Source organism: Eriocheir sinensis, chromosome 2, assembly GCF_024679095.1.
Source record: "Eriocheir sinensis breed Jianghai 21 chromosome 2, ASM2467909v1, whole genome shotgun sequence".
Classification (NCBI taxonomy): domain Eukaryota; kingdom Metazoa; phylum Arthropoda; class Malacostraca; order Decapoda; family Varunidae; genus Eriocheir; species Eriocheir sinensis.
In genome coordinates, this window is record NC_066510.1 from 26482343 (window position 1) to 26493206 (window position 10864).

A 10864-nucleotide genomic window follows, 5' to 3' on the forward strand; every position below is an offset into this window, starting at 1 on the left:
AGAGAGAGAGAGAGAGAGAGAGAGAGAGAGAGAGAGAGAGAGAGAGAGAGAGAGAGAATGTCAGAAATCCTTGAATGAAGAGAATGTCCAATAAAAACTAGTTACTCGAGAAGCAAACTAGTTGAAGACCAAATCATGTCAGTACGGTACACCAGAGATGCTGTTCCTGACTTGCATTATTGAGAAAAAAAAATATTACACGCAGAGACAGATAAAACACAGATAGAGAGCAAGAGAGAGCGAGAAAGAGAGAGCAAGTGGGAGTGAGCGAACAGGAATAAGAAGCCAATGCAAGCACACGTTAGGGAATTAGAGAGCGAGAACTTCCCTGCTAAAAAAAGAAAGAATCATTATGAGTACGCGCGTTGGAGAAAGGAGGAGAGATTAGAAGGAAGCCTGATGCGAGACGAAAGAGAAGGATTAAGTTAAGTGTTGGAAGGAGGAAGAGGTGAAAAAGAAGGTGAAGCTGAGGGTGATTGGGTGTTATAGTTTTTCTTTCAACAGGTGAAGGGAAGGGAGGTGACTGAAGGTGTGGGTGTTATTATTTTTGTTACAGCAGGTGAAGGGGAGGGAGGTGGCTGAAGGTGCCCTGATGGAAGAAGGAATTGAAGAAGGTGAAAGTGAGTGAGTGTATAGCAGATGGTGTCCTGATGGAAGGAGTTGAACAAGGAGGCGTGAATGAGTGAGTTTGTAAGTGAGTGTCTATTTTTCTTACAGCAAGTGGAGGTGTGGCAGGAGGCTGAAGGTGCCCTGATCGATGGTCCTCAGCTGATTGGAGCCCAGGTAAAGGAACTGCAGATTGGGGACCTCCTCGAACACCTGAGCTTCAAGGTGCCTCATTCTGTTCCTCTCGACGTACCTGTGTTGATGAGAAGGGAAAGTGATGAAGGTGGGTGGAACGTGAGTGGAAGTTGATGTTTTTTTTTTTGTTGTCGTTGTGTGTGTGTGTGTGTGTGTGTGTGTGTGTGTGTGTGTGTTCACTGCGTCATTCCTGGAAAAATTCAATGCAAATAATTATGCTCTGAGCAGATATTTAACATTTCATCCGACACCGTCATTGAAGAACACAAAATTAAAATGTGAAATTCTAAATAAATGAAAATATACAAAAAAAATCAGCAAAATTAAGAACATCGGTTTTCAATTCGGCAGACAGGACAAAAATACGACACAGAACCAAAAATAGAACCTGCAGGGACAATTACGTCCACTTACTAGCTTTTATTAAGTTATATCAAGAGTTCTATCGGGATCACATGATGTATACTAGGAATCACCCTCTTGACTGGTAATACTGTAATCTTTAATGTCTGAGTGAAGTCTAAATAACTTCTCCTACGATCTGCCAGGCTCTATGAGGATATATTTAATCCAGTCAAAGGCTATTCAAAATTGTAATATTCCTTTCGGGCCCTTGAGAGTTCTTAAGGGATCTTTCAGGCCTTATGAGTTTTATTTCATCTCTATTCAAGTTCTCTCAAGCTATTTCGGGTATACTTACAGGTTCCTGAGTGACGTAAGGCCCACGAACATGGCAGGGCGAAGAGAGGTGAGGCTGTTGTCGTTGAGCTCGCTGAGGAGGAGGAGGAAAAGTGATAATGTAAGGAAAAGAGAGTTGAGAGGCGAGAAATGATGAGGCGAGGTAAAAAGGAAAAAGTGAGAAAAGGTTTAGGAGAGGATAAACGAAATGAATTGAGGGAGTGAAAATCAAAGTGGAAAGAGGATACAGAAAGAAGGGATGAGAGAAGGGAGGGACAGAGGGGAGGGGGAACGGGGTGGAGAGGAAATGAAAATATCAACAATGTTTCAAACTCTTCCACATACACAACCAGTTATTCAGCTACACATGGAATCATAGTGGATATTTATGGACATCACAAGAAAATGTTATGTTACTGAGAGCTGGAACGCTGGAAAAGTCAAGCAATTGTAAGCCATTAAATGTTAATGAGTTCACAGAAGAAAAAAATATATTATTCACGCAAAAATGCCAGACGAAGAATGTCATTTTTTTCTGGAATGCAGGCATGCACTCGAGAGCAGTCAGCTTTTATCGATACCTCATGATTAACTTGATTATTTATCGTAAAATTGTGATTTAAAAATAAATATTACAAATATCAACCCCCTTACAGTCTATACACACCTCTTCCCTTTCATGCTGTCTAAATAGGCTAAAGGTGACCTCCATTCTCAGTTTGGTGGCCTGAACACACACACACACACACACACACACACACACACACATTTAACAGCAAGGCCGTGTGTACTCTCAGCCTTAATAACACTACGGCAAGGCCAGGTGCGTCACATACTTTCATTTTTAACAGCAAAGGGAATAAACGTAAAGCTGCAGCAAAGTGTCGAATCATTGATATCTTAGAAGCCATATCTTAGAAGTCTTAAGATTGCATCCTCGTCGGTAACTTTTATAATCTACGGTTACATTCAGCTTCAGGTAATTTCAGTTTAACTGTTTATTATGTGTTATCTTGAGAAAACTCTGAGTATGAAATTAAATTACCTTTTGACTTCAATTCAAGGAGAATATATTTCATATTCTGTGACAAACCAGTGAGCACAGCACACTAAAACCTTTAACATATTTTCTCTCCTTTCTTCTGGTTGCGTAAGACGATGTTTACTATTTTAACATTGACAAACCTTTGTGTGCACGATAACTTGACTCTTATTGAGTAGCAGCAAAGCAAACATTGAAAATGAAGCCACTGATCTCTATAGGCTTCCTGTTTACCGAGGACACACGTTGTGATGGGGAAGGGAAAACTTAAGGACATAAGAACACACGGAAGTCAGGGGACGCTACGAGGAGGCACAACCTGCACAAGACAACTCGAGTAAACACCATTCTGTTTGGCCCCAATTAGTGCAGCTTCTGCCACAAACACAAATGATTTATGCAAGACGTGAAGCAAGGCATGTGACGTGAAACCCAGGGAGGAAAAAACAGGGGAGGAAATGAGTAAATAAGTGGAGGAAGGAAGAAAGGAGAGACGGATTGATGACGGAAGACGAAAGACTGGCGGCGTTTGGTAACTAGCTCTTTCAGAAAACACACACACACACACACACACACACACACACACACACACACACTTTGTTTGCCCCAAAATAGATTATACATCCCATCTGATATTCTCTGCTGAAAATAACATATATATTACATTAAAAGTATAATATTACTCCACTCACATTCAAGAGAGAGAGGGAGAGAGAGAGAGTGAGAGAGAGAGAGAGAGAGTTGGGGGGGAGATGGTAGGTAGATATAGCGCAATTCCATCTCCATTGAGTCGGTGGAAAGTTGCCATGATTTTTGCTGACGTATGGCCACCGGAATCAAGGAAGCTCTGATTGTGTGGACTCAAGGCAGACGCTGATAAGCCGAGGAAATGAGGACAAGGCTGAAGAAGAAGAAGAAGAACAACAACAACAAGAACAAGAACAAGAAGAACAAAAAAGAAGAAGGAAATTGAGAAAACAAAAAGACAAGAAAGAATAGCAAGAAAGATAAGGAAGAAAAGTGTGATATTAACAATGATGATGACTACAAAGAATACAAAAATAATAGTAATAATGATGATGATGATGATGACTAAATACGAAAAAAAGTGAGTGATGATGATGATGATGATGACTACAACAAAGCCTCCTGATAAACACTTACAGCCGTTTGAGGTTCCTGTTGTGGACGAAGAACCCGTCAGGAACGTCACTGATGTTGTTGCTGCTGAGTTGCCTAAAGAGGAGAAGAGCGTCAGTGTGTGTGTGTGTGTGTTTGTGTGTGTTAAAGACCACTCTACTTACTAAGCTGTGTTGAAAGGAAAAAGCAAATGTATAGAATTTAGTTAAGTACATTATGGCAAGATTTCAACAACTAATCCGCACTTCAAAGGGTCACGTGAGGTGTAATGATCAGTTAACGCGAAAACAGACTCAGCGGAGGCGGGCGGGATTCTGGGTAATCATTCCCTTTAGTGCGGAGTCTTTATGTGATCCGAGCAGCCCACGCCGGGGATGAAAGGCTCAGAGTTCCGCCTAACACACACCAAGCGAGGAGGAGAAAAGAGTGAGTGAAGCGGCCACTAAAAAGAAAGCCGCGTGATAAAACTTGAGCGTAAAAGAAAATAATTGTCAAACTGAGAAAACCTGTATTGTGGATAAAATAAATAGTGATAAAATATAGATAGATTGATAGATAGATAGATAGATAGATAGATTATTGACCACAAACAAAGGTATTTATTAATGGTCCTAATATGCATTTACATACTATTAATGTGCGGTGCGGTATCAAAAAGGATGCAGCTGCTAAAAAGAAAATATCCGGGAAACAACTTAAGCAATGAATAGATAAAACAAAGAAACCTAAATTAAACACACTAACTAAAAACAATTCCATAAGGCACACATAAAACAGCCTTAAAATCGAAAGGAAGATTACAATGAATAAAAAACTATTAAATCCCAAACTTGATTAGCTATATATGTCCTTAGACCTTTTTTGGAATACTGTTTGTAACGGTGGCTATACCCTCCTTATAGGTTTACTCGACGAGGTGGGCGATCGTTAAGTGTTGTGAAAGCCTGAGCGAGGGTCCTTTTAATGCTAACCTCGTTGTCGGTGGTTGTTAAGAGGCAGACACAGCCGCGGATGCAACGTTCGCTTCGTGTCTTTGGCGCCTCTCGAAAACATACACCGGGCTGCCACTCAGAGTTTGTTCCAATCAATGAGGCGAGAACCAAAGGACGAGGGAATAAAGAGAAAGAACCTTAGGATAAATAAAAGCAACAATTCCAGGAGGCCAACAAGGCTTCCGGCATTCTGCTAATTGCCTCGCCTACCCGTCGGCCTGTTGTCCCGCCAGCTATCTGGGCGCGTGGGTCGTGGCGGCCTGTCACCAAACTATCTAATTATCAGGTGTGGAGGGTGGTTTTAGTTTCCTCATTAATGAATCGCTTCCTTTTCCAGCACTGAGGTTTGGTATTATGTTTTGTAACATTAGCTCATTAAAGTGATCATATAATCTTCTACGACTAAAATAAAAATGAAAGATGGATACCGGATGTCCACGAAAAAGAAAATACAATGGCAAATAAACACAGAGTTCAAGTTTCAAACATGTAAAAAATTATACCAACATCACTGAAAGCTTGTCCAGTGGACAAGCCCAGGAAGACAGGCGTGTTACAAAGGAAACACCGACGACGCTCACGCCGCCCACCCACCCGCCAGTATGAAAACGCTCGCTGGACCACATCAACACACGCCCAGAACGGGATAGCTTTCCGTCAACGGCGAGACACATCACCAACGCCGTCCCACCAGAGCCCTACAGTCCCCGCAGACGCATGATATTTGTATAAAAGTAAAACCTTTGTACAAAACAAATTGTTGAGAGCACTCAAGGAAATGAAAGGGGAAAGTCTCTCCTCTGAGATTGAAAGGTTGCTTGCGTCAGGAGAAGCGGTGGCTGAATGGATAGCGTGACGGAGCCGCGACCAGGACGACGCGGGTTCGCGCCCCACCCGGTGCCTCAAGCTGGGATTTTTCAGTCACCACTGAAAGGCCAAAGACTACCCACATGCTGTCCAGAAGACCACCTATCAACTCGGACTTTAGGATCAAAGATGAGCTCCAGGGAGCAGCATGAGCCAATGCAAGGTGGCGCCACTGTAAACACTTGCCTGTGCCACAAGGGCTGGGGCCGACCATCAGGCCCTACGAACAAAGTCTACCGGGGTCATAGGCGAAAACGTAAAAAAAAAAAAAAGCTTACATAGCTTTCAAGAAGTAAGCCGATATTGCTTCCGCGTTATATAACCTTTACTGAGAGAGAGGGAGGGGGAGGGGGGAGGACTGAGTTACCCTAATTAACCAAACACAGACGCAAACAAGCAAATAATGTAGCATAATCCCCCGTGGATCAATTGAAACGCTCTGCCGAACTCCAATTTCCCGACAGGTATTAACGCAACCTGCAATTACTCTGGTTCACCACCACTTTCCAGAATGAGCCCACCAAATCATTTCCAGGGTTGAGTTGTGCCAGTGCGTGAAAAGAGACTTACCAGGCCCCGTGGCAGCACGGTGTCTATCCTGTGGCCGGAGTAGGGAACGGCAGCTCCTTTATTTATCTAAAAGGGCTGTACAGTGAAGGGAAAAAAATCACTAAAACACTTCAATTAACTTCTGATGAAAACACAGCAGAGATGAAAGCATCGGTCGCTTGTATTTCTTGCAAAACGTGGCCCTTGTAGGGAAAACCTGGCAACTCTAGTTTCTTCTCGTCGTCCTGCCATGAAGCTGAAGCAAAGGCGGGTACAATCAAACTTACAGTGATATGTGACTGAAACTAATGTACTGACAAGTATCGACTGTGCCCGCGTCATTATTAGCAATAGATAGTTTATGATAAATGCCGGGACCGTTGAAACATACGCGAAAATAAACAGGAGCTTCCAGATTTCCCCTATAATTGCTGTTTTACAAGAAGTTAGCAAAAAGAGTGTCGCTTTTTTCGGCTGCATATGATAAGAAATTTGATTTATTTGAATGGAACATTAAGGATCTCTGCCTCCCAGCTCTTCAAGAAGCAAATTGGAGGCATTACCTTTTCCTTAGCTCCGGCCGAAGGGGCAGACAGGAGGAGTGCTGCGATCTCCTTACACGGGTTCGGAAAGCTTCCTGTTACGACTGATTGGTAAACTGATATATTGATTACCTTCAGATTGAAAAAAAATCGTAATATCTGCTGTTCTCATATGACTTGGTGTCCAACTTCTGTTGAATATCTGTCTAACTGTCTGTTTGTCCGTCTGAAGGAAACAGGGCATCATTATGTGTGTATTTTTTAGTTTGTAAGTTTGTCTGTTGATCTATCATTCTGTCTATCTGTCTGTGTTTGTGTTTGCCTGTGCCTGTTATTCAATTTGCGTCTCTCTCTCTCTCTCTCTCTCTCTCTCTCTCTTTACTTACAGGTGGGTGAGCGTGTCAGTGCCCTCTAGCGTGCCGTTCTGCAAGGTGTGGATGTCGTGTCCCGTCAGGTGGCTGCGGGGGGGGAGAGAAAGTTGAGAATATCACGGCGAGGCGGGGCGGAGAGCTTACAACGTTGATTAATAATGAATAAACTCGTATGGAAGAAAAGATGTTGTTGGCCAAAAGTGTCGCGATTAGGTTGGTAACGATGGCCTTGGAGAGGATGATAACGCCAGTGATGTTAACGAAATTTATTATTGTTATTATTAAGGTTATTGCCGTGGGACTGATTAGGATGATAACTTGTGGTAATTGTTGTAGGGCTGATGATGATGATGGTGTAAGGACGCAACAACATTACACAATAATTATTTTAACGTATTATTTTATAGCAGATATCTGTATCAACATTATATTAGAGTGCTCTTACTCTAGGGAACGGACAGGATAATCATACAGGAAAGGAAATGAACGAGTAGTGATTAAATAAAGACTTTTTTTGTGTGATGGAGAAGGCTTGCACAATTACTGTTAGTTATAAAGTGAAAAGTTACAGACACGTATATTGAATGTATTTCCGAGATGTACGTGACATTAATATTAATGATGAAGTGAATTAAAGTGGACTGAAAACAAAAGATAAGTCGGTATGAGGGTGAAATATACACTACTGATTTATAATTGCATCAAAGGTCTTGAGAGTAAAGTATTAATGAAAAAAATAATAATACAACTAATGGACAGCTAAATACGACTTTCTTGTCCTGGAGAAAGGTTGCACAATTATTATTATTATCCTCATTTGTTCATCCTATACAATTGCTCTCTATCCTGTCATATTTTTTTTTTTAATCACAGGAAAGATAAAAAAAAAACTAAATTCTGTTCTTTAGCATCAATAATAACAACAATAATGAAAAAAATATCACAAATTGACACTACTACTACTACCACTATTACTACTACTACTACTACTACTACTACTACTACCACTACTACTACTACTATTAATACTCACATCTCGTCAATTTGGGACATGGAGGAGAACACGCCTCGTCTCAGCTCCCTTACGCCTGCCCTGATAACCACCCTGAGAGGAGGAGGAGGAGGAGGAGGAGGAGGTGATGTAAGTTGAGATAAATGTGAGTGGAGTTAAAAGAAAAAATGTTAATGGTATCACTCATTTTTACCCTTTTTGTTTGATGATAATGAAAACTCTTACTCAGAAAACCACTTGCATTTGCCAGATTAATTCAATACTCAGTGGGCGGGCGATAAGGAAAACAACAACAACGGTATATATATTCCTTGCTTTGTTGCGCCAGATTAAAATATATTAATCCGAGTTTCCCGGTTCTGTCTTCCCCATTAAGACAATTTCACAGACCTCGCGGCTTTGATCTGAATATGTCACCCGGTTACCTCTTCCCTTGTCTCATCTCGGTCTGTCTGTCTGTTGGTTTGTCTGTGTTCTGTGTGGGTTTCAATATGTTCGTGTTCCAGAGGATGTACAGGAGCGATAGGACAGGATACAGAAATAAGGTTGTGATCGGAGGAGCCCAACGGAGAGAACAGTTTGACAGAGTAAGCAGAAGGGTTAGAGATAAGGAAGAGGTCGAGTACGTTGGGCCGGTCTCCAAGGCGGTCGGGAATACGTGTAGGGTGCTGAACCAACTGCTCTAGGTCGTTGAGAAGAGCAAAGTTGTATGTATTTGTCTGTTTATCCGTCTGTCTGTCTCACTTACAGGACGCGTAGGTGTGCCAGGCTGGAGAAGCTGGACGAGGTGAGGGATGTAATGAAGTTCCCAGAGATGTCCCTGCAAGAATAGCGAAGAGAAGAGATGCTCATTAGACTCGTGGCTTAAACATATCGTAAATAATGGTTCCTGTTTTCCGGAGTTTGAAGAGATGTTCATTAGATTCGTGGCTTAAATATATCGTAAAAAATGGTTCCTGTTTTCCGAGTTTTGAAGAGATGCTCATTAGATTCGTGGCTTAAATATATCGTAAATAATGGTTCCTGTTTTCCGAATTTTGAAGAGATGCTCATTAGATTCGTGGCTTAAATATATCGTAAATAATGGTTCCTGTTTTCCGGAGTTTTGTGTACTGATAGGTCGGGAGTAATACTATGGGTCGTTTTATAAGACATTCCGCCGCCCAAGAACACATATCTGACAGGGCTTTCGTAAGAGTTGTGGGTATTTCCAGGAGTAGTTGTATGACCCTGGTGGTACTGTGATCCTTCCTCTGTATCGTGAACCTAAAGAAACACTCATTAGAACCCGACTGACCTCCTCTTTGACCATTAGAAATAGCTGATGTGAGAAACGAAAGTGTCTTATAATATCGACTATAGTGTTCTTTAAGTGTTTTTGTGTGGGGGTAAATGTGTGTCGGGATGATTTTGTGTTGGGATGGGACGAGAAATGGAAATATTGGGAATGATGGAATTCGTTGAGACTTATTTCGTTTCCTGTGGTCGCCAGCAGCAGAGCAGATCTACGTGTGAACTGTGGCGCGAAACACAATAACAAAGCCGGGAGTGCTGGCAATATATAGTGGCCTCTTGTACCCGCGAGCGTTCTTTGAAATCCGGCTGCACCAAACGTGAATTCTCTCCCTACTGGCTCGTTTCTTTCGGTGATACAAATTGAAGAGTCCGTTTTGGCGTTGGCTCCCGCGGGTCCTTTCCTCCCCTCTGCTCTGCCACACAGTCCCAACACCTATCCCTTCCTCTCATATGTTAGCTATGGGTAACATATGAGAGGAAAAAATAGGTGTTGGGACTGTGTGGCAGAGCAGAGGGAGGAAAGGACCCGCGGGAGCCAACGCCAAAACGGACTCGTCAATCTGGTTTCATTATAGTCGTGGGAAAGGGAGGGAGGGGGGGGGAGCCCAAATAATTTACAAAAATAAGAAAATTCTTCATATGCTTTAAACACACGCGCGCGCAATAAGACATCAAAGCCAATAGTTTCCAATAAATATAATCTGTTTCTTTCTTTAGTTAATCGTTAAAATCCTAAGTTTGGTTGTAAATATTATATTTTTACCGAATTTTCCTTTTAGTAAAGAAAAATCCTCACATATACTTCGTGTAGTTTGTTTATATTCATTCTTTTTTTTATTCATCATTAATTTCTGTACGTCTTCCTCTGCGCTCTCTCGAGACGAATACACCTGTCAACATTAGTCAATTGCAGGCTAATAATTTACATGGCATGAAGACTGTCATGTGCTAATCACTCTGTTCATGTTTGTGGATGTCTCTTCCATATTCACCACCACCAGGCCAACAATCCACTAACCCCCAACCTACACACACATAAAATAGCAAGAAATGGAAGGTAAGCAGTGAATGCCCTTTGACGTGAGGGTATATATTTCAAATGCCAACAGGTGATATTGTTTTTTATACATGAGAGGGAGGGGAATATATAGTTGAAGCATATACAGTTGTGACCTGAAGATCTGATCCTAATACTTTCTCCTTTAAGCCCGACTCCGGATCCCTTTAAGAGAGTAGGAGTGGTTAATAGCCCATTGTACGATGTGTAATCATAACTCTCGCGTTCTTAATTACGGGAAGGAAAGGTAGGGTGATGAAGATAAGGTAATGAAGGGAAGGGGTAGTTAAGTGAAAACAAAAGAAGATGATGGCAAGGAAACAAAGGAGAGGACAGATTATATTATTGCATGGATGGTTAATGAGAAATCAGAGTTTAGAATGAAGCTGTGGATCGATAAATGAAAGGATAAAGAAAGGAAAAGATTATAGAAGAAAAAGTTCCATGTGACCAGGTAGAGAAATAAGACAGAATATCGAGGAACATGAGAAGATAATAAAGAGGTCCAGGAGGCGAA

The 10864-nt window shown here is 41.7% G+C and overlaps 1 protein-coding gene across 1 annotated transcript in view; it reads right to left on the reverse strand.

Moving 5' to 3' along the window:
• Window positions 1-10864, reverse strand: part of LOC127001885 (relaxin receptor 1-like) — a 39400-nt gene that overhangs the window by 18400 nt on the left and 10136 nt on the right. Inside the window, exons 5-10 of the mRNA XM_050867121.1 lie at window positions 8743-8814; window positions 8016-8087; window positions 6998-7069; window positions 3686-3757; window positions 1502-1573; window positions 716-859 (exon numbers count right to left, since the gene is read on the reverse strand). Of these exons, the coding sequence (XP_050723078.1) occupies window positions 716-859; window positions 1502-1573; window positions 3686-3757; window positions 6998-7069; window positions 8016-8087; window positions 8743-8814 (504 nt within the window). The remainder of the gene's footprint in view (window positions 1-715; window positions 860-1501; window positions 1574-3685; window positions 3758-6997; window positions 7070-8015; window positions 8088-8742; window positions 8815-10864) is intronic.